Genomic DNA, 25,084 nt, shown 5'->3' with positions numbered 1-25,084 from the left:
GAACTCACGCCAACTCGATTAACTTTAAATAAACTCCTGACATGGAAGTAAAAAATAAAATATACAGGATACCCTTTTTATTTTTAGCTCAACTGTTAAAAAGCCAATTATCTACCTGTGAACGTACGCCACACATTGTACTTTGAGGACTCTTCATAGTCAGAGGTGTGAAAGGGTCTGCCTCCAACTGTCTTTGCTTCTATGATATTGCTATTAAAACAGAAACCTGAAAGACCTAAATCCCAGCTCTGTGTGATCAAGGAAAACCTGGGCACGAGTTGGCTGAAGACTGCCTTGCGGAGTCCTCCGTGCTCACCGAGTGGGAGGGTCACACTGGAGGGACGAATAAGGGCAGAGATGCGTCCCGCTTCCACTCGCTGGGAGCTGGCGCGGGCCACTCCGCGGTGGTGCGGCAGCCCTGTCCGGACTCCACCGCGCCTCCCAGGGGCTCCGACACCAACCCAAGGTAAGCTGCTCAGCTCTACCACCGGCCGTTTTGCTTGATGTCTCCCACACAAGCCCGGTCTCTGTCATATGCTGTGTTTCTGGTCATTTGCCTGCATCTGCTTTTTAAGAAAATGTCAAAAACGGTACTGCACATGTGCACATATTTCGGAGGTAAATCTGTCCACCTGCGGTTATGCATTCCCACGCTCCAGCCGAGGGGACCGAGTGCATTTGGCCAGATCAGGCCACTTTGATACGCTACCTATAATGTGGTTCGTGTTTGTGCGTCCAGGTCACGCGGGCTCGCGCGTTCCACTTTTTAGTTCTCGGTGGGTTTTCTGGGTGGGTTTGGGAAAGCAGAAGTGTGAGCGATGCTGATGCGGGTGGAACGGACAGTGAAGGAGAATCCACAGGGGTAGGCACAGAGCAAGCTACGAATTCTGCGGGGCTGTGGTCTGGGGCTGGGATGCAGTGCCGGGAGAGGCGAAAGCTCGGACGCCCGAGTCCTCCATGGAGTTACCCATTTCGACCCCCACGGGGGTTTCTGAGCCAGTCTTGGGCTGACGGGGGCGAGAATCCGGGACTGGTCCGCGAGTACCCGGCCCTGTGCCTTCTTCAACCCGCAGAGTGCGCAGCCCGTCCGGCCGGAGCGCAGCCGCCGTCCCCGCCGTCCTCACTGCCACGGCCGCCGCCGCGGGAACGTCAGGGTCCCGGCGCAAGGGGACGCCGCCCCGCCTCCGCCCGCGGCCCTGGGCTCTGCGGGAATCCGGCCGGCGCCGCAGCCACCGCGACCGGGAGGAGGGAGGCGGCGCGCACGGTCCGGGAGAAGTTTGTTGGCCCGGAACCAAGCGCGCCACCGCGCAATCCAGCTCCTTTGAAGCAGGCGGGCGATGAAGCTTAACCTTACCCCAGCTAGGTCGTGGAGGGCTCTGGAGCCAGGAGAGTGGGTGCGCGGGTTCCCCACTGCATGGGAGGTAGTGGGGAACGCATGGTGGGTCTCGGGGGACAGTAGACTCCGCAGTAGAAAGAATTGGACCTAGATGCTGAAAATGTGTACTTTTAATAGAACCATCCAGGAACTGCGACAGTGGGTGATGTGAGACCTAGCTCGAGGCTGGGAAATGGAAGGGTAACAGAAATAAATTGTGCTGCCTCCTCCCACCCCATCGCCAATTCAGAGAATACTTACTTCCAGCCTCTCCTAGGAGAGGAGGTAGAGGCGCTTTAGAGGAATTTACATCTGCCCACTCCCCACCCCCAAGAAAGGGAGCTAATGAAAGCAACAGTCCTGCACAAACCAAGGCCTACGGTTGTTCTGTGAGAGAAGGGAAAGAAGTCTGGCTTGATAAGAGTGGCCTTTAGGTTCTCCCGAAAAGGCAAGCAAAGCTGCAGTGCTCTTTCTAAGTAAAGAGCTCGCCACCAGGCTTCTGCAAAGGAGGAGGCGGGATGTTTTCATGGTGCAAACTGTAATTTCCCAATCCCCAGACAAACGGACAGGGCAATATCTGAGCGGGATAATTCTTCAGGACACAAAAGAGGAGGTAGCTGTCAGGGCTAGAGAACTCATTCTCTCTCCAGGAGGAAATGTTGGAAGTAGCTGCCAGGTGCTTCCACGTGGTTTTGATCAGAACGATTTCGGTGAGAGTTCAGAAACCTAAGTGAGGCGTCCTGAGAAAGGACATCTGTGACAATAGAGCAGGGAGAGCGGCTCCATATGGACAGGTAAGAGAAATGCCCAAGGGAAGGAAAGAGAGCAGTGCAATTATGTTTGTATCCAAATCATTGTTCTCCTCAAATCCTTTCCAAACAGATGGGAGTCGCTGGTATTCTTCAAAATGGAAACTTTCCATCTATTTTTCTGGCCCTGCAGTTTGATCTCTTTTGCTGAAATCTCAGTTCGTTGTTTTTTTGTTTTTTTGTTTTTTTTTTCTGAGGCAGCAGAAATGGGCAGTGGGTTCTGAGTGCGCGATTCTAGAGACAGGAACCAGAGGAAAGCAACTAATAGCAACTTAAGTGGAAATCCAAATGACAAATGAAAAGCAAGCAGGGAATCAAAGAACTGGGGCAGCAGATATACTAATACATAGCCTTGAAGGGCTACTGCGGGCTGGGAAGTCAAATGAATGGGCTGAGTTCAATAACGCCAGTCAGGCTGGCCTTGTTGAGAGCTTGCATCCAAAGAGGCAGAGAACAGATAGGCTTAGCAGAGGAGAGCAAGCTGGGGAGACAGAAGGAACGGCACGTATGAAGGCTTAAAGGTGTCGCGCGGGAGCATTCATGTGCCTAGTAAGACAGAAAGCACAGCTGATGTGAAGTCTAGGATTAGGAGAGATGGCAAGAAGACTGGAATGGGGAGGCTAAGGATGCTGTTGGGTAGACCAACAGCAAGACACCCAGGTGAGGAGGCTGAGCAATGAATTTAACAGAAAGACAGTAATGGCAGACCAACAAACCAACGAGAAGGCAGTGTCGGCCAGCCGCAGTTGCTGAGATCTGGGGTATCTGTGAAGCTATGGCAGACAGCTGTCATTGCGAGCAGCGTGTCAACAAAGCAGATGCACTGTCAAGAAGGGAGACAAACCCTTAGGTGTGTGAACATAGAATCTGAGGGTGGATATCTTCCAGGAAGTGAGCACTATTTCTGAAATGAAAGGAGAAATTTTATAGATCTTTGAAGTTTTAAGCGAATTGGTCAGTAGAACAAATATTCACAGTCAAGGAGTGTGTTTTTTGTGATGCCAAAGACCCACTTCAATACCGTTATTATTTTTGAATCTCACGAAATTAAATTCACCAAGCCTTCTTTTGGCAATTTTTTATACTTCCCTACAATTCCTTATTTCACATGTATCTTTCTACAAATATGAAGTAGTCCAGGTGTCAGTGTATTGGCTCATAGTTCTCAATATCTGTTTTGCTTTCATCTAAAAATTTGCCAGAGACTGTGTTCCTTTTTCCAGCTGGTCTCATAGCTACCTACTGATGCTAGGTTTGCAGGGGATGAAGGATAAAATGCAACCATTTATTTATTGGAGACAATGCAAGCAAGTTATCATCGCATAGTAGAGGCTGCTGATGCAGAGGAGTGGAGATCAGTGAGCTCAAAAGGCAGGGGCTAGCGAACTTTGCCTAGGATGGTGCTCACAGATCACACAGAAGATGGCTTTCCGACAGCAAGTTAAAGGCAGAATGAGTAATAGTACCAAGGTGGTGAGAAGACTGGAAGAATGCTTCTGCAGGAAATAAGAAAATAATAAATAAATGAAGTATAAAAAGCACAAACAGCTTATTATGTACAAAACCCTTCTTTTGATCCCCAGTGAACACCCTGAAAGCATGAGCAGAAGCATGGTACTTGGGGTCCTGCTTCTAGTTTGATGGGGCAGTATGGAAAGCAGTAGATAAGCAGAGAGCTGAGGAGGCAAGGCTCCACTGTACCAGAGCCTTAAGTCCCTTGCTTCATAGTACACAATGAAATACCACTGAGGATGGAAAAGAGAGTCCTCATGGGTTTAGAGAAAGAATTCTTAGGCAGGACTTCCCACACTTTGCTGCAATCTGGCACTCCGCTGCTGTGCTAATCACTGGTGTGCAGCTATCCCGGAACACCTACAAAGCCTTGTCGGGAGAAGAGGAAGAAGCGATCAGTTTTTAGCAGTTGGGAAATGGAAGTTGGGGAAACAAGAGTGGAGGAAAAGAGTCTTGTTGTAGCTGTTGTAACAACTAGAAAAGAATCTAGCGGAATCTGTTGTAGCTTCCAGGACTAGAAATGCCACCAAAGTGAACAGGCTTCTTTTGTGTGTGGAGAAAATGTGCATGGTTTCAAAAGACATGCTTTATGGGGATAAGACAGGCTTCTCTCCAGGTCTGAAGTGCGTAGAGAGTGAAGAAGAAATTGAAGATGATTTTGAAACTTAGTGTGTTCCTACTTTGACAGTATTTGTAACAAAAGCATAAAGGTGAGATTTCTGTGCGGTTTTTAAGAGGTAGGAACGTCGTTCAAGTTGTGGGAGGTTTCTGTGGACTGACTTTAATTTCATTAGTAAAAGAAATGATGAAATTATAAAATAACAACACATCTATAACAAGGCAATTATATTTGATTATTAGCTTAGGATTTTAACTCTGATGACTTTTCTGCTTGCTTGTTTTTTTCTCTTCATAAAAGTTAGATCCTCAAGATTGACAAGAGAACAGATGTGTGACACCTGTTGCTTTGCTTATTTACACAATGAGACTTTCCTGCTGGAGTTGCATACAGACATACGGGAGGATAGTCAAGAGAGTTTGATTTAAAAATTAGGCATCTACCCTACTTACTTTTCTCTCGTGGACCACAGTGACACCAAGCACTTATTTACTTATTGTGGTTATTATGTGTATGTGTATTACATGAGTTTATGTCTATAACATTCAAAAAGGTGCCCATATAGACCAGATGGCATCAGATTCCCTAGAACTGGATTTACAGCCAGCAGTGAGCTGCCTGATGTGGGTTCTGGGGACCAAATCTGGGTTCACTCCAAAAGCAGCAAGTGCTGTTAACTACTGAGGCATCTCTTAGCCCTAATAGCAGACTTTTATTTGACTCATTGCTATATCACCACCCAATTAATGGTACATAGTAGGGTTCTCATCATATCAATGAAATTTAGGAATAAAGTTTTCAGTTGATCCTTCCTGTGCTGTTCATATTTTCTGTGTACAAATATAGACTTTATGTTATAAAACATAATATGGAATTCTTCAAAACTTGTCTTTCTTAAAAATCCATTTGATTTTATAAAAGCTTTAAAAATTTTGATAAGTGAACTAAGAATAAGAGATAGTATCCAAAACTTATCTGGTCAGCAAAGGGTGGAGAAGAATATTTGGGTTATAAGTAGCGATCAGGACCAGGCATTCAGACATCCACTATGTTGTTGCTGTCATAGCAGTGAGAAATAGGTTTCATGCAGGGCTACCTGCAGGATTTCAGAGGTTTATTTTAGAAGGTCCACTGTTGTCTGTGTAGGCCTGTCAGTGCTGAGCACACACACAAGTATGCCTTTACATTGTGTGGATCTGGATAGGAACTATCAACGTTCTGATTGGGATCTTGACAGGGGATAAATGAATATTTATGATGTGATAGATAATGATCTGAGAGCCACACCCTGCACCTTGCTAGTAGATCACAAATTGTAATAACAAAAACTTCTGGATCAAGCTAACCTGGTCTTGGACCCAAGGCTTCCAGATGGATCATTCCACGAGCATTCATGCCTGTGGAATTACAAGACTTAGGGCCTAGGCAAGCGTGTCTCATCTTCCTCCTTCAATCATGTAGGTTCTGGGAGCAAACTCAGTTTCTGAGGCTTGACAGCAAGTGCCTTTATTGACTGAACCATCTTGCCAGCCCAAGATATTTGCTTGGGTAGAAAGAGAAAATGTGTGTTTTTAAAATCAATGTTCCTAGTCTCTTTTAGATTTTTTTCAAATAGGCCGGGCCGTGGTGGTGCACACCTTTAATCCCAGCACTCGAGAGGCAGAGGCAGGTGAATCCTTGTTAGTTTGAGGCCAGCGTGGTCCACAAGATCTAGTTCCAGGACAGCTAGGACTGTTACACAGGGAAACCCTGTCTCGAAAAACCAAAAAAAAAATTTTTTTCCAAATATTTAGGCATATTTTACACAGCCTTCTTACTCTGTACCCTGTAAATATTAAAGGCAGGCATATATTTCTGAACTACGAATATTAAAATAAATGCTACACATAAAATAGGTTTTATTTTAGAAAATGAAGCCACATAGAACAAATATTTTCTATACCTTTATTAAAAATGTATTGTAGATGGCTTTGTACAGGCTTTTCAGAAAGCAATTCCAGGGTGTTAAGAAACTTCTGCCTCTGCATACATTATCTTGTGGCTCTAGGTTAGTCACTGACCTGGGAAGACTTGGGACATCTGTCTTAGAGCTTAACTTCAGCCATGAAAGGCAAAGCACTAAACTGTGATAACATTGGATTGAATTAATTTACAAAGCTATCTTGATAATCATCTTATCTAAACCTGAGGGTACATATAGAAAACTGCCACATTCTGATATGAAGGTTGTTAGTTAAAGCCAAGGATGAAGAAATTCAGGGATGGAAACATTGGTAAACTTAGGGCAGCAACCAGCAGCCTAAACTCAGCCTGTGTCTGGGACAGAGACAGGGAGAAAAGAGCGAACAGACTCAGAAAGATATGGAAAAGTTCTTTCCATGGCAATTTTATTGGTAGTCAACCCAGAAAATGCTTCCAGCATAACTTTAAAACAAGTCTAGAAAATACATGCTAGTGAAATAAGAAAGTGGATGATAGAAATGAGGTAACCAACTGGGTAGAAGAGAGATAGGTAGGTGGATGGTTGGATGGATGAATGAATGCATGGATAGATGATAGATAGATAAATAGATATACAGATAGGTACATAAATAGATGATAGATAGATAGATAGATAGATAGATAGATAGATAGATAAATAGATAGATAGAACTAGGCAAACAGACAGACAGATAGAAGTCAAGTCCAAAACAATGGATCTGTAGGGAGGTTAGAAGAGGTCCTGGGTAATGTGAAGTTAGGGAATTCAGTGAGTGTTTACAGAAGGATGAAGGTTTGGCTATTGGAAATTCAGAAGGGACTGAGTTAAGATGAGGAGTGAGTGGAATCTTGTCTAAGTTCCTGCTGATCTCACTGAAAGATAGTGAGAGGAAGCTCAAGTACTCAAACATTTGATCTACTCATCATACAGTCTTATACTTACAACACTCTGGATAAATAATGTTAATGCTAAGTTCTGTCATCCTCTGAGTGTCTCTGAAAAATTGTTGGGGGATGTCAAGATCTACTTGTGACTTCATCGCTCTCTAGTTCTTTGTTGCTGTAACAGGAACCAAAGTTTTGATGAAAATCAGTTTCTAAAACCATTTAATCCTTCTCCTTTTCAGATACCAAATCAACCTGAGCGGAAGAGATAAATGTAGCTGCAAATTAGACTAATTATTCTTTAGCAGATATAACAGCAGACAACTTCAGAGCATATAGTTCAATGTCAGTGATCCTAGCTTGCAGGTAAATGAATCAAAACTTAAAAATGTTCTGTAACTTGCCTACAATTAGGAGAACTCACACAGGAAGTCATGATTTTAACTACTATGTTACAGTGCTAATTGATCAATTGAGAGAAATCCCCCCAGTTAAAACCAATCATAGATCTTCCTGACAATTGGATCAAAATTAGCTATATAATTTATGTGAACCAAAATACATTTATTTAACGGTTGCTAACAGACAAGAAATAAAAGCTGTGATCAATTTGCAAGGTTGTGTGAGGATTAGGACTATGTCTGTACTAGAATTCAAAATAAATAAGACATACGACCAGATGTTTGGTGTTTAGAAGCACACATCCAGTTTTAACATTGAAATTGCTGCCTCTAGCTAGTCATCCAGAAATATCTAGAATCTTGAATTAATTTCAAAATGCTGAATTGAGTATTTGGCATGTGTATGTAGACTTTCAAAGATGGTAGGCTTACTGTTCAAGAGAATCTCTTGACAGAAGTTAGACATTTGTGTGATGAATTCTTTCATGATTGGCTCTTAATTAAAATGTAGATAATGACAAATAAGTTATTTATGACACTTGAGTAGCTACTTCTAATAAAAGTCTATTTGTCAAATAAAATTGAGGGATCCAGTACATTTTCCTTCCAAATTATTTCCATTTTTGCTAATTCACTACAGTAAAGTTAATTTAAACAATGATAAACTTAGAAAAACTGTTATAGGTATCTAAATATATTTTATCTGTCATGGTTTTGTGTGTGTATGGATTTCTTTCATGCATTTATTCTACGTCTGATGTCCACGGAGGCAAGAATAGGGCATCATATCAGCGGAACTGGAGTAACAAGTCAATGTGAGCTGCCTTGTGGGTGCTGGGACTCAAACCCAAGACCTCTGAAAGAGTAACCAGTGCTCTTAAGCAGTGAGCAAACTCTCCAGGTCTCTATGGATTTTGGATGCTGAAACTTTCATTGTAGTACCTGTAGAGGGAGAGTATAAATTCTCAAAGGCAGTGATGTCAACAAACAATTATAAAATGTCCACTTGGCATTTCATGTATCAGTTTCCCTTTAAACAGTATGAAGATTGCATCTGTGCAATTGTAATTTTAGGAGTGGAATGCAATCCCATAAGATAGTTCATGTAAAATATTATTATGTCAATTAAGCCATAATATATAAATATAATATTCTCAAACACAATCATGAACGAGGGAATTGTGTTTAAAAATTCTGAATCGTGGTATTTTATACCAAATAGATAGGCAATAAATGAAAAAAATACAATAAAATATATTTAAAAGTGTATGTATTAAAGGATACAGTCGGTTGACTGAATGGAACCCTGTGAAATAAGAGAGAACATTTGTTAATTATAAGCTGATAAAGAGTCAAAAACTCAGAATATATAAAAGCACAACAACAGCTAATCATTAAAAAGAGAAAGTATGAGTGTCATTTCTCCACAGAAGTCATAAGAATGACCATAATGTACACAAAACATGTTTAGCATTATGAATCCTTAGGAAAAGACAGATCAAAACCACAACGAGTCATTAGTACAGCATAACTATACTGTTATAGTTATAGCATTAATAACTATTAGTATAGTATCGATCAAAAAGAAAGAAAACAAGGAGTGTAGCAGAGGATATGGAGAAATCAGTACCATTCACTATTGGCCATGTGAGTGGTGTGGGTGTTTTGGAAAAATGGCATGGTGCTCCTTAGGAAACTCAAAGTTGGAGAAGCATGTGCTTCACTTAGCATTTTCATCTTTGAACATATACCTGTAGGAGGAGGCCGATAGTTTGTCCCGGCCACCCAAAACTGAAATAATCACACAGAAACTGTAGTAATTAAATCACTGCATGTACCATTAGCTATAGCTTCTTATTGGCTAACTCTTACATTAATTTAACCCATTTTTATTAATCTGTATATTGTCACGTGGCAGTGGCTTACCAGGAAAGATTTAGCATATCTGACTCTGGTGGCTTCATGGCGTCTCTTTCCCCATCTTCCTTCTCCCAGCATTCTGCCTAGCTTTTTCCACCTACCTAAGTTTTGCTCTATCCACAGGCCAAGGCACTTTCTTTATTCATTAACCAATGAAAGCAACACATAGACAGCAGGACCTCTCACACCATATACCCAAGAGAATTTTAAGTGGGGGCACAGGTTGATCTTTGCTCAGAATGAGCGTTCAAAGCAGCCAATAGATGGAAACAAATGAATATCCACTGATGGATGATGAACAAAAATGGGTACTTGGGAACAGTGACGTATCATCTAGCTCTAAGCAAGAGAAATTTCTGACACACCTCTCAACACAAATGAGCTTTTAGGTCCTTATACTATTGGCCAGGAAAGCTCTCATGAAGACCAGAGATCAATTCCCAGAACTCACATGACAAACTGGATAGGGTGGTGTGTGCCTGCAAACCCAGTTATGGGGAAGAGAGCTCACTGGCCAGTCAGCCTACTCTACCCAGAGAGAGTGAGATGAATGAAAGACTTTGTCTCACAAAGCAAGGAGGGTGGCTCCCGAGGAGTGAAACCTGGTACTGACCTCCACTTTCCACACATACACATGTATATGTGCACACATAAGCCCAAGACTGTAGGCACCTTTGTGCACACACACACACATACATACACACAAACACAGCACACACACATACACAACACACACAACACACAAACACAACACACACAACACACATACACACACACACCACTACCACCACCACCAAAGATATCACACTAAATAAAATAAAGTCACAAGAAGGCAAAGTGGAATGATTGCAAAATCAACAAGTATTCAGGTATCTACAGCAGTTCCATATGTAGCAGGGAAAGTGGAATGATAACCGGGAATTGCGGACAATGAGATTGGAAGTTTTACTTAGCAGTCAAAGATACCTACTTCTGTGAACTGACAAGAATTGCTGAGATGGATGGCTGTGGAGGTTGGAAAGCAGTGGCAATGACCTTAATTACACTGACATGCACACCTAGAAATGGTCAAAATACAAATTTTGGATTACAATATATTTTACCACAATTTTTAAAATAAAAAAAAATCATTTGAATGCTATGGCTTTACAACCTTTGAAAAGGTGAGAAAACTTAAGTGATGAGAATCTGTCATCATTAGTAGTTAATTGACTAATTAACTAAGAAAGATCTAGAAATATTTCCTGAGCACTCATAAAGATTAAAATATGCATCAAAACACTCAGTTGCATGTTAGAGCATCGGATACCCTAATATAAAATTATATGATATATAGAAATCAACTGTTTTCCCTTTGCTGCTACTGATTTTGTGTCTGTGATGGAGCAGAGTACAGAATCTCAACTTCAATGTTTCTGCCATTACAGATTCGTGGTCATTTGTTCCCATGGTTTCACGGCACAATGAGGCACACTGGCTCTTGGAAACTGTGGACCTGGGTGGCAATGTTCCTGCTTCCTGCTTTCACTTGTGTGACGGTCAGGGACAAGTCAGGTATGTGGGTCACCTCTTTCCTTGAATGATAAATGTTATCTATAGTCCTTAAATCATTTAAAAAAATAATCAAAGCAAATCTTGTTAAGATTGGAGAGGCTACAGATTAGATCTACTGATCCAGAAAAGAGAAATCATTGTTTTTTACCACTGACCTTCAGCAAGTGCCCATGGTGAACTTCCAGATTTTTTCAGATGTATTCTATCTTTTCCTGTAATTGGAACTTGTAAGTGTGATTATATGCTTGCATGTCTCTGTGCGTCTATATGATATTATCTCACATTTTAGCCTCTAATAATTATTTGTTCAAGTTATAAGTCGAAAACCTCACCACTAATTAGGATTAACAAGGATGTGTCTGCCCTTAATTAAGAAAAAGTGAAAAACAGTCTCTGAAGTGTAAAAAGAAATAGAGTTTAATTACATGCCGGCTTTGTGGTGTCTCAGATGAGAGAAACAAAGGGCAGACAATCTTTGCAGTATCCAAGAAACAGATAACATTTATTTTCAAGTGTTAAATTTATGAATCTTCTCTTAAATACTCCCAAAGGTCTTTCCAGCAATTTGGCGCGTTCATTTTTATCACTGACTTTTAAAATTAATTGTGCCTATATAGATCATCAACCTTCATGCATTTCATGTTGCAAAGTTGAAGCGTATCTATAAGGTCATTTGCTAAGGAAAGATCACGTGGGATGTACTCTGACAATGACCACAGACGGTGATCTATCTTGAGATCTGCAGACTGAATCTTTCTGTGTATGTTCTTTAGAATATTTCTTAATAATTTTGGTGAATAGGACAACTTCCATCTCATAAAGGTCTTTTAGTTTATACACATACAAAATAAGAACTGTCACCTATAACCATTTAGCAAATCTTTGTACATCTTGATAATTTATCACTAACTTCAGAGGAAGCCCATTTCCTAAAAACAGTTCACGCAAAAATTAAAATTTTCTATTACGTATTTGTGATACTCTATGCTTGTCACATGGTCTTGAGGGAATGTGACTTTTTTCAGGGAGAACTATGATGCCTAACAAGTGCAGCCACGTTAAAGTAAAAAGTTACTTAGAGAGAGTAACTATATTCTGATAATCTGCTCCCTTAAGTTTTTGTTTCTTTAGGAAGAGAAGGTGCTGTGTTTTGCAATTTAACATGAGTGGGTGGGCTTCCTTTACCTAGAATGGAGGCTAAATCTTTAGCTGAGTGGTACAGCGTTTTTGGCCATGCTAGTATGTAGGAAATAACTTTGAGTAGAAACATGGTTTGAAGGATCTACACAAATGACTCCAGTTATAGCAAGAGCAAGAATCACAGCAGGTTCTGATTCCTGACTGTCTAGCAGAGATTCCCATTTGTCGTGGAAGCCATGGTAAATTCGGTACTTTCCATCTTTGACAAGCCAACCATTTGAGTCTAATGCAGGATGACTGTGAAGCACTTGGGAAAATACTCACTGTTGGGATAATTAAATGCCAATTTTTTCTGTATTATTCCTTAGCTGGTTATCTTCTATTATTTTATTTTAATCTCTAGTTTTAATAACTCATTTATTGTAAGAAGAACACTTACCATGCTTTCTACTTTGTAAAAAGTACACTAAAATATGTTTCTATACAAGTACGGAAAGCATTATTAACCACAATGGTCCTGTCTACTGAATATCCCTAGAACTCAATCATTTCACATAACCAAACTTACATATTTTGGAATTTTTCTGAATGTTTTACTTTTCTACATTGACTATCACAGTTCTTTGATCAAGTTATAGTGTATATAAAACTACCCACATGTAATCTAGCCTCAAATATCTTACCGAATTGGTTTCTTTGAAAGATTTTCTTTCTAAGAAGCTGAATTGTAATAAGATTCACAAAACAGGTAGCACTAAAGGAAGTGAATTTAGAAGACACCAAGTTTTCTCATGCCATTTGGCAGAGCAAGAAGTGCGTTTGGAGCCTGTCATGGAAATTGCTTCATCTCAAATATCATTTACATTAATTGAAAATGTCAGCACACTACCATCCCTGGGACAGTTGGAGAACATGACCCACTGGGCCTGGCCTGGCAGGAGACTCTTCTTGTGTCGTGTCTTGTGTGTCTGATTCACGGGGCAAAGTTCCCTTTTTAGTTTCCTCATGTGCAGACCTGTGTGTGTGGTCACTAACCATTTACCGGAGGGAAGTGATTACATCTAAAAATAAAATCTAGCAAATCTGAGGGAGAGGCTAGGGTTTCAGTTCTGGACTTGGTGAGGTTGTCAACAGTTTACAGTTAAAACTAATGTAATAAAGGATAACTCGAGGCTTCATCGCCATCCTCCGCTCGATGGCAGCCTTAATGAGCACCCGGAATATCGTTGTGAGTGGTACAGACTTCAAAAATAATAAGGAAGGGTCAATAATATTATAAACTGAAAAATCTTGAATTCAGCTATTTCCCATTTTTGATCATTTTGCTTTATATTCACATTATGGAAAAAAGATACATTTGTGTATTTTCATAGTATTGATAAATTTCAACTTGACTCTGACAGCTTCAGCTCAGCTTTCAGGGCAGAGAAGAAAAATGTATTAACATATACAATATTTGACAACCTTTAAATTGGCTTAATCAGTTGCTTAAAACTGAATCCTCTATGATAGAAAAGTCCATATCACATGGTTATTTTCTTCTCTTAATGTGGCCTTAAACACGAGTACTGAATTATTATAAGAAATCCTAAAAAAACAGAAACACCAGAGTGAAAAGCCTAGGTGAAAGAGATGGCAGGGTGCCATCTAAGAGAATATTTTCCAAACAATTTTCCAACTTCATGTACTCTTGGTATTAAGGATTCTCACAAGCCGAAAGCTAAACACAGAAACCTCACTAAGTCCATTCTTTACCAACTTAGAGGTAAAAGTCATTGTTCTGAAATATAGCTTGTATTTGTAGACAGAAAAATCTCCCATTAACCCCATATAGAAATTTGTCTTCTCTATTTTTAGTAAATCTTAGTGCTCATATGGGACCACCTAAAATCCCTCACAGGGACACATGCAGTACTTATTGCCCGCATGTGGAAAGTAAATACCACAGGGATTGGAGAACATGCTCCTCACCAGATATTTTCTGTGGAGGAAGAGGTTTGGATCAAAGATAAGTAGTGAAAGTACTTTTGTGACCTCTTTGACCTTTCCCCAAAATAGCTATGACTTTTTTTTTCTCATTGGCAGCTTTTTTTTCATAGTAGTTTTGTTATATTATAGCCCAGCATGCGTTGTCTACTTTTGATAGCCTTTGATTTACTTTCAACATAGAATAGTGGTATTCTGTTCTCAAATGCCTGGGCTACATAGAAAGTACGTGCACAGAGATCTGAAACGCAACTAGGAACAATGAGTAAGCCGGCCCCTTGACTGCCTCTATCCAATAAGAATTCTGTCTTAGCTTTTGAAAAATATGAGAGATGGCTCAGTCAGTAAAAGGCTTGCCTTTCAAGCTAAATGACCCGAGTTTGATCCCCCAGAATGCACCCCCTTTTTAAGGCTGTGTATGGTGGCCCATCCTTGTAACTTTGACTCTTGGGAGGAAGAGACAGTCAAAGTCTTGAGACCTGCAGGACAGCTACCTAGACTACATAGTGCATTCCAGACATCTGGATGGTCCTTTTCCTTCCTTCCTTCCTTCCTTCCTTCCTTCCTTCCTTCCTTCCTTCCTTCCTTCCTTCCTTCCTTCCTTCCTTCCTTCCTTTCTCCCTTTCCCTTCCTTCCTTCCTTCCTTCCTTCCTTCCTTCCTTCCTTCCTTCCTTCCTTCCTTCTTTCTTCCTCTGTTGATAAAGATTTTGATTGGCATATAATATTTGTACATATTTCTGGGATGCACTGTTCAATATATGCATATATAGTTTAATATATATGCATATACATGTGTGATGACAAATGCGACTGAAAGGATTTATAGATTCTTAAACATTTCTTTGTGTTGGGAAGTCTTGCAATTCTATTTTCTCTCTCCTTCTACAATTTCTAATAAATTATTGTTAGCCGTAGTTGCTCCTTCTGTAGGACTGAACACTGAAATCCACTCCCACCTCCTGTTCCTTCACCCTTCGGTATTAGTTGCTTTTCCAGCTACTGAAACAGAGCACCTGACATAAACCACTAAGGGTTTACTTTGGCCCATAGTTTAAGGGTTCAGTTTCCAGCATGTCCAGGAAGTCATGGTACCAGAAGACTGAGGTAACTGGTCACATTGCTGCTCAGATAGGAAGCAGAGAAATGAATGTTGGTGTTTTTGCTTCCTTCCTCCTCTTATTATGAGTCCCGCACACAAGCCTATGGAATGATGTTGCCCATACTTAGGCTGGGTCATCTCACCGCAATTAACCTAACTGAAGTCCCCTATAGATATACCAAGCAGTTTGTTTTCTGGTGATCCTAGATCCTTCCAAGTTGGCATTCACCTTCACAACTGCTTTGATTCTTGTGACTACTATTTTACCCGAGCACCAACATCTGAACAAGAACACACAGTATTTTTTTTTTCTACGGCAGGTTTATTCCACTTAATATAAGTTTCTCCCGTTCTGCTCATGTTTCTACCAATGACAAGACTCCACTCATCTTCATGGTTAAAATTTCTGCATTTTCTTTGTCAAGTTATTTGTCAATAGACATTTTGGTTATTTCTATAGCTTGACTGTTATGAATAATATTGTAATAGATATAGAAATATACATCTTTTGGTATAAGAATTCCAGTACATTTGGGAATGTCCTATAGTGGGTTAGTTGGTTCATATCTAGTTCCATTTCATGTTTCCCAAGGAACACCATATTATTTCCCCCCAAAATTGTAATAACACATTTGTCTTAACAGTGAACAAGAGATCCCCTTTCTCTTCACCACCTCCATCTATTTCTTGTCTTTATGATAATTAACATTGGATCAAGATGTTCTCACTGAGTTTGCATCTGCATTTCCCTGATGATTGGTGAAGCTGAAACGTTTTAAATGCATTTGTTTGCCTTTTGTATGTCATCTTTTGAGAAATACAGCTCATTTACATATGTTTTTCATCAGATTTAGTCAGCGTCTTTTCTGCTGTCGAGACTTTAGAGTCGCATGTGCTGGTTATTAACTATCAACCTCCAGAAAAAGATGAAAAGTTTGCAGTCATTTCCTCACATTGTGTGTGCTCTTTACTGTATGGATTGCTTCTGTTTTATACAATCCCATGTCCTTAATTCATGAACTTCTGTTCAGCCATTTGAATTATTTAGTGGCTCCTCGGTCTGAACACTTCTAGTGGCCGCTGATTAATACACCTGCTGTCTAATGAACTTTTCTCTCACCACCATGGCTTGTTGATTCTTGCAGCTCATTCTCTCTGCCTTTCCCCATCCCCACTGTTATCTTTGTAGTCCACACTAACATCATCTCTGCGCTCACAGAGTGTGGGAAAGTGGCCAGATAAAATCTCAAGAACCAAGCTAAATTTGAAGTTTAGATAAATAGCAAATGATGCTTTCAAGTGTGCCTGGATGTTCTAGACATTGTATCAGATATATTGACGTTAAAATATTATCATTATGTATCTGGTATTTGATTATGAATCTTTTGTTTAGTCACTATATTGGGCAATCCTATATGATGTAATACAAGAATCAGACAGGCAGGGAAGGCTGAGCTCATGCAGGGGCTTTTAAGTGGAGGCACAAAGGCTGTGAGAATAAGGCATAGACACGTGAGAAGCAGCCAGCACAAAGGTTCTGAGACCGATTACTGCTCAACATGAGGGAGAAATGTCACAAAGACAGGAGAAAGGAGTCAAAGGAATGAGGGGCAGGGGAGTACAGGGTCAGGGACAGGGGGATGGGGGCACATGCTACTGTGTTTTGTGATTGTAAATCATCTGATTTCTAAGTCTGCAAAATCAAAAACTGGACCATGGACTCTGGCCCATTTACCAGAGCAATGTACGCTGTCCTGTGAGTTCTCCTGGGAAAAAGTGCTTTGTTTGTTTATTCCCAGATAACATACAAATAGTAGACTTCTGGATTTATGGTGTACAATCTCTCTCAGAAAGACTTAAGTCACGATTATCTGAGACCTATGATAGCGTCATCCCTTATCCACAAGAGATATATTGCAAGGCTTCCAGTGGGTGTCTGAAGTTATGGGTACCAATAAATCCTGCATACGTTGTTTTTCCTATGTATACATTACTTACCTATAATGAAGACCAATCTATAAATTAGTCCTAGTGAGAGATTGACAGCAATAGCTAGTACTTAAAATAAAATTTAAAAACCCCAATATTCTGTAATTAAATTTAAAAAATTATTTCTAGAATTTTTCCATTTAATATTTGCATATTTCAATTCATTTTGAGTTCTTAAGATTTTGTAATGTAAAACCCATGGTGTGGGGGGCTATTGTTAAAATGCAAATGTTCAGAGATGTTGTATACTTTATTCTTATCTTTGTTTCAATTTTTGGATATATCTATTTTATTCTATGTGCTTAGTGTCTTGTCTGCATATATGCGTGTGCATCGCATGAGTGTCTGTCTGGTGCCTGCAGACTTCAGAAGACAGTGTTGGATCTCCTAGAACTGGAATTTGAGATGGTTGTAAGCTGCCAGGTGGGTGCTAGGAACCCAGTCCTGGTCCTCCACAAGAACAAGTGCTTTTAACTGATGAGCCATCTCTCCAGCCTCAGATACGTACATTTTAGCAAAATTAAAATATAAATTATATCCTTACCAAGCATAGGACACATTTTCTTTTTCTATAATTTGTGAAGTGTTCTGTCAGTGATGCAAAGGCCTGTCTGTCAACTGAAAAGGTCTAATAGAACACGCTGACCTTAATTTCTCATGACTCTGAAAATTCATTTTTCCCCTTTGCCTTAGTATATACAAGAATGAATTCACCTTTTGCTTTTCCTAAGCTAGACTCACAAAGTTTCCTAGTTCATATTTGGCATGACCACCAGTAAACAAATAAAGACTACTTAGATATTAATCAGTTGAACAGACAAACTTGCAACAATAGATTTTAGCTGGTCTTAGATATGAGAAGCAAGGGGACACCAACAAAAGTAAAAGAAAAAAAAGGCAAAAGGAGATTTCAACATGTTGTTAAGTATTTTAGTGAATACCATAATAAAACGCAAATTCACATCATTCAGAGTAGAAAACTCTGTATCATAGGAGCAAGCATGTATTTAAGATGTGCAAACTTTTTTTTGACCCAAAGTGCTGTTTGTTTTTGTTTTATATGTGTTAGAAATCTTGTTCAAAAATCCTTGCTTATAACCATATTGCTCTACATACTTTCAATGTTTCTGTGCGTCATTAAAAACATTTTTTATGAGGCTGGAGAGATGGGTCAGTGGTTAAGAGAGCACTGACTGATCTTGCAGAGGATCTGGGTTCAATTCCCAGTACCTTCATGACATGCTAACAGCAGCCTGTGACTTTAGTACCATGACATTCAGTGCCCTCTTCTGGCTTCTGAGAGTACTGCAATCATGTGGTACAGACATACACACAGTCAAACCATTCAAATACACACATAATGTCTTTAAGAAGAAAAGTAAACCAGTCCCAAGATCTAGTAGGTCATGCCTACTGGTTAAATGAGAACCAGAACTAATAGATTAGATCTATTCGTGTGTATGTGTGAAAAGGGATTCATTTCTTAAGTACGTAGCTAAAACAGATGATGGGAACAAATGCATTTCATTAAAGAATGAAAAGTGTTACATTTTTGGTTGTGAGCCTAGCCTTTAATGGCTAAGCCATCTCTCCAGCCCAAGCTGGGTGGTGGTGGCACACACCTTTAATCCCAGCACTCTGGAGGCAGAGACAGGTGAATCTACATGAGTTCGAGACCAGCCTTCTCTACAGAGCAAATTCTAAGGACAAGCTCCAAAGCTACAGAAAAGTACTGTCTTGAAAAAAAATCATATATATGTAATTAAAGAATGGAAAGAGTTTCTTAGGTTGTCATTATTTTGTTTAAAACATGCTTTTGAGAAATGTTCAATACAGAAGGAGAGAAAGTTGGTTTGCAGGAAATGTGTTTTTCTTACTCTCTCATTGAGTAGCTGCATGGCCTATATTTCTAGGGTGATTCACTTTCAGATGACCAGGGAACAAGAGTGTTAAAAGATGTTATTAGATCAAGTCATGGGATATGCAAAACTGAGCTAGATGACTTCCCTTTTGTTTCCTGTGGCTCCTTTCAGTACCCCATCTATCCTGGAGACTGCCCAGGTCTTTCAAGTCACGTAAAACAATAACACTTTAGCATGCATTTGTTAAAGCTACTTTTATTGCTTCTGAAAAGCTGATGAGTTCGGCAAGCAATGTATCATCCATAGAAAGATGGGATTCATTGCTCTGAAATACTCCTGAGACTCTGAGGAACAGAGTTGCTGTGTTTGAACCTGTCTGCCTAAGACAACATTTGAATGTTAGGCATAAGTCTAACGATACATTGATATTAAATACACCTGTATGTTTATATGTTTATATTTGAATAAATTAACATGCCCAACTTGTGATAGTGTTACTTCTACTGTTTTATATTATAATGTATATGTCACTATTTAAATTGATTATCATTGCTAGCTTATGATAGGCAGTGCCACTACATCTTTCTTCATTTTTATGCAATGAATTCATATATCTTCGTGAATTTATCTTATTATCCCTGAAATCTTAAAACACTTATTGTAATTTGTTTTGTTCAGCTATTCACAACAAAGCATGTGTTTTAAAGGTAGGAAACAGCATTAATGTTTTATAAGTAAAATACTTTTAGTGGGAAAATACATACATATTGCTGGGAATGTTGAATCTCATTTATTCCAAAGCAATGTGTTTATTCTGTTGATATCAACATATATTCCCTAGGAAGAATTGAAATGAGATTTACAGTTTCCTACTGGAAACAGGCCCCACACCTCCCCCTCCCTTCCCAAGTCTCCCAGCAGGGAAGCCCTTCTGCTGCCCAGAGATTCCTTCTGTCAATCACACACTCCATCTTTCCTCTATGTGTCTATGAAGAATGCAAGATTCCTCTTATGGCATATTGCCATATAGACATTAATAGCCAATAGACATTTTTATAGGGATATTTTAATCACTTAAATTTTAGAACTACTTTTAGATTAAAATATTTTCTCAAGAGAGCTACTACTTTCCTCCTTGTGTTGAGATTTTGCTTATATAGTCTACATAAAGTCAGTAAATGTTAAAAGCACAATATACTGAATTTTTATGTTTATATGTACACTAATGTAATTATCACTCACTCAAATAGAATCATAAAGTGTTTCCTGGATTCTAAAAGATTTCTGTGTACTTGCTCTGAGGTGATACCCCCTCTATGGTAATCACTTCTCTAACAGAGATTGACTTTGTAATTATCACATAAATGGAATAATAGTAAAAATTTAGGGGAATGACATTCCCTCACTTACTTTGCCTCTAATAGCCAAACATTTCAATGTATCAAACCAAATCTTTCTCTTTAAACTGTTGTCCAGTTTTTTCATTGTTTATTTTGCAGTATGTCCTCTTGATGAACTTGTAGGTTGTAACTCTACGAGTAATGATAACATAGGCATTCTCGTCTAAAAGGTCATTTCCATTTCTGTTTTGCTCTCCTGTCTCTTGGGTCACTGAGTTTCTCTTGGAGTTCATGCATCGCTAGCTTCAGTAAACACTGTCAGAGGGTTTTCCCAAGCGGCTGCACCGCTCTCGGCCCCCAAAAGCAATGTAGACAAGCTGAAAGTGTTCGCCATTTGTCTCAGCCGCATCAACACTTGGAGTGACAGTTCTTTAATTTTGGTCATTTAATGGACTCTCAGTGGTTTCCTCTACATTTCCGATTACTGATGGGGTGACACCCCTTGGAATATGTGAGTTGGTAATTTGCATATTCCATTTTAGAAAGTCTTAAAAAGTTTAGAGTGTATTAGAAATAAACTTTTTCATGTTTTGCTCATTTGTGGGAGGTCAGAGCTTGTTCTGGATTCAGTACTTCATTGGATATTTTCTCCTTATGTGTGGTTTTCCTTCTCTCTTTAAGATGCTTCTATTGTAAATACTCTCTCCTATTCTCTGGCTTGTCTTTTCACACTTCTGATCTTTTGATTAATATATGCTTTCGGCTGATGAAGCCCCATTTATCAACAGTTTCTTTTGACAGCAATGCTTTGTCTCTCTTCAGAGCTCTTTGCTTCTCCAGGCTCACCAAACTTTGTATTTTACCAAACCCGCTTTATGTTTTCTTTTCACATTTATAATTTTATCCAATTTCCACATGTGGTATTTTCCTGTATCAATATCTAATACCAGACCCCACTGACTAAAAGATCCTCCATTTCCAGCTGAATTTCAGTAGTTTTTGCAATAAATGGAACTACATGTGAAGGGTCTGCATTTAGACCTTCTATTCTGTTTGATTGATGTCTTTCTATATGTACACCAAAGCCACGTTATAAGGATTCCTTATATCTCATGGTTTGTCTCCAAGTTATTGTTCAACTTTGCCTTTCGCTATCTTTGCTTTTCCATTTAAACCAGACAATAAACTTGTCAGTTTTCAAACACGCACATGCACACACGCACACACACACACACACATATCCCAATCTATTGAAATTGGGATTCTAATTGTCATTCACAAAGAATATGTTATTTGCTTCTTCCTTGCCAATGATGTGATAGCATCACTTAGACTTTGAGGCTCGTCTAGTAAAATATGCTACACTGTCTCCTGGCCACAGCTCTAGCTATGAGGTGCTCTTGTCAAAAGAAGGACTGAGGCATTCAGACTTTAACTGGAAAATCAGAGGCTGTCACTTTCAACCCAGTAGATGGTCAGTTTGCCATCAGCAGTTTATTTCCTTTCTATACTATGACCTTTAAGACATGAAACTCAAGCATAAATTTTTGATGTAGAGAATTGAACCTGTGACTATACAATGTAAAAGATTTGATGTACTTAGTTTAAGAGTGTAGCTGTATTGTTGTGTAGTGGCATGACTTGAAAAATGGGTTACAGTTTTGGGAACATTACTTCATTTGTGGTTATAGTCTGAGTTAGAGTTAAACATATTACTTCAAAGACTAATATATGCATATACATTATGATGTGGTTTTATTGGATATATAAACTCACCGAGTAGAGATTAACTTTATATATATCCATGAGTATTATGAACAAACTTGTAAAGTATTAACTTCCTCAACTTTGTCACATAGAAATTTCTTTGCTTTCTAATTTTATTTAACTTGTTACATTCATGTCCCCTTCTGTTATAAAGGCTTAGGATCATCAGATAAAAATATGAATAAAATTATGATAAAATATAGCAATAATTCACTTGTTTATTTGAGAGAATATGCATTGAATTTAATTGTACAATGAAGCCATGAAAGTTAACTAAATCCTGTGGATATATATATATATATCCACAGAAACATGGATGTTTGGGTAATAGTGATAATAATAGCCAGCATCACTGTGTTCTCACCAGGGGCCAGGCAATATTCTATTTGTTTATAGATATAACATTAAATTTTCATAGACATACTGTGGGATGGGGACCGTCATCCTGACCTTATAGAAATCTAATAAGGTAGTTCAGTTTATTTTTATTTTCACTGTTATCTTGTTTTTGATTATACAGAAGCATTGAACTTTATTTAGAAAAAGTAGGATGGAAATTTTAGTTCAAATAACCCATGCTTGTCTTTTAAAATAGAAAGTACCTGCCCGATACTGAGGATGAAGGGATATCAAGATGACAGAAGCAAACTTCAGGTTTCAGGTGAGCATCCTTGTCAAGCAGCGTCCATCCGTAGAGACTGCACACTGTGTGGGTGCAGCCCTATATGAGACTGCTCTGGGGAGTGGGAGTTCAGGAAAGCTAAAATACTTAAGGCCATCCCCCTCCACCCCACCCCATCCCCGTCCTAGGGGTGGTTCTGCAGCCAGCTCACTGACCCTGCCCAGATGGCGTGTTAGGTCTCCACCAAGTCAGAGATTTTATCCTCCTGACCAGAAGTCTTGCCTAGGTGGGCCAGCCTGCTCCCTTCCCAATATAATACCTTAAGATCACAGCATTCGCAGAAAAATGGAGTAAATACTGCAGGTGAAATCCTATCAGCAGAATTCTAAACTGTTTAATCTCAGGTAACAACACCTCACCTTGGTGGAGAACCAATGCTATGGAAAATCACAAAAATTGTGTCTTCTGTTGCAGTTTTGAAAAGAGGAAAGAATAACGAGACGATGTTATAGCACCCAGATGTAGTCATAATCTACACACTGTACTGGTGTAACATTTTTATGCTTTTTTCTTTACACTTTCTTTTGCTATTAATGTTGCTTTGCTGGTTTTGTTGTTATTGTTGCTTCTTTTTTTCTTTGTTTTATACAGGATCTCCCTGTGTAGCCCAGGCTGGCTTCAAACTCAACCTTCCGCTACTTCAGTCTCAAAAATGTATCATAGGCCTGTTCTACCAACCCAGTCAACATTCCTATTTTTGATTTCCTTTCTCCCTTTCCTTTCCATATTCTCTTTTTGTGTTTCCTCAGCTCTCTCACATGTACATGATAATAACACATAGATCACACTTGAATTTGAAACATCTGTATAATTCCCCTAAAGCATACTTTTGTAAGACGCTGTTTAGATTCAAAAAGAATGGCTATGATTTTTATTCTGGCTAATGCTCTCTTTATACTTTAGAGAGGGTACAATGAACTACCATAACAATTGGTTTAGGTCAACTCCTAAATTAAAGTGAAGCGATATTGTATTCCTTTGAAACACCTGTGAGAAGCAACAGTGGAGGTGAACAGGTGCGCTCTCAGCATCCAGGGTGCTCTTGCACTGGGCAGTCCGAGGTGGGAGTGTTGTTGTGCAATCAGGCTGGACGAAGCCAGAGAGACTTCTATTTATGAGCTGTTCTTCAGAAAGATAGCCATGCCTGTTTAGGCAAAGAGGATTTTATTCTCCTGTACCTTAAAAGGAAAATAAACAAAACAGAAATCGAGCATATTTGTTGATTTCAAACAGGAAGATTTTATTTTAAATCAATCAACCTGTAGATGTGATAACAAGTTCCTGTTTTTTTTAAAAAATCAACCTGTCTGTGAGTTTATTGCTGGGTTTAATAGCGTGTGACGTTTTACAGGCTTTGATCTGGGAGAGAGTTTTGCTCTGAGGCGTGCATTTTGCGAAGGTGATAAAACCTGTTTCAAATTGGGAAGTGCCCTTCTTCTCAGAGACACTGTGTGAGTAAACTAATTTGTTTTCATTTCAACAGTAGTACAAAAATATTTTCTAAGACTATTCCAAATTTTTGCTCAAAAATATAAAGCTCATTTGTGCCCCTCAATGCTGTAATGAATATACGACTTATGTATTTATTATTGATAAAACTCTGCAATCCAATCTTTTGCATGCAGGCAGAAAGTCTTCAGAAAATTACATACACTTTTGGAGTAATCTTGTTAACATTTAAAGTAGACATAAATTTAAAAGTAATTTAAAAAGTGAACTTTGAAACATAAGGCTCAATATAGATCTAGAGACAAAAGATGGCTACTGCATTTATTCCTATATATTATGTTTTGTGGGGAATTAAAACAACAGTTTATTTGTGGGGGCTTCCTCTAAATACTGAATAGCACTGGAAGTGATGAGAAATTGTTTTGCAGTTTGGTTTTTTGGCATTTATATGTTGGCTCAAACTTGAACATCCTTGTGTATCAATGCAGTGTTGTGAATAAGCAGCACAGCCATCCTGGGCTTAACATTCAGCCTAGATGTCTTTGTGAGAAAGTGAATGCAGCATGCATGAGTGCTCTCACTTTCGACACGCATCTATGCATCTTGTTGTCTGTCCTCAGGTTCTCCACACAGACAAGGTTCGTAACTCGTTTTCCCCTCTGGAAATGTTTCTTTTCTTTTTAGTTTTTCGAGACAGGATTTCGCTATAGTTTTG

General features: G+C 39.3%; 1 protein-coding gene across 1 annotated transcript in view; it reads left to right on the top strand.

Moving 5' to 3' along the window:
* Positions 1-1,271: 1,271 nt before the first annotated feature.
* Col19a1 (collagen type XIX alpha 1 chain) overlaps positions 1,272-25,084 on the top strand; it is a 311,078-nt gene continuing 287,265 nt past the window's right edge. The window contains exons 1-5 of the mRNA XM_057751349.1: positions 1,272-1,363; positions 7,423-7,546; positions 10,929-11,055; positions 22,834-22,899; positions 24,272-24,371. Coding sequence (XP_057607332.1) covers positions 10,965-11,055; positions 22,834-22,899; positions 24,272-24,371 — 257 coding nt within the window. The 5' untranslated portion in view covers positions 1,272-1,363; positions 7,423-7,546; positions 10,929-10,964. The remainder of the gene's footprint in view (positions 1,364-7,422; positions 7,547-10,928; positions 11,056-22,833; positions 22,900-24,271; positions 24,372-25,084) is intronic.

This window comes from Chionomys nivalis, chromosome 19 (genome assembly GCF_950005125.1).
Source record: "Chionomys nivalis chromosome 19, mChiNiv1.1, whole genome shotgun sequence".
Classification (NCBI taxonomy): Eukaryota; Metazoa; Chordata; class Mammalia; order Rodentia; family Cricetidae; genus Chionomys; species Chionomys nivalis.
This window is presented reverse-complemented; position numbering and strand designations above follow the sequence as displayed.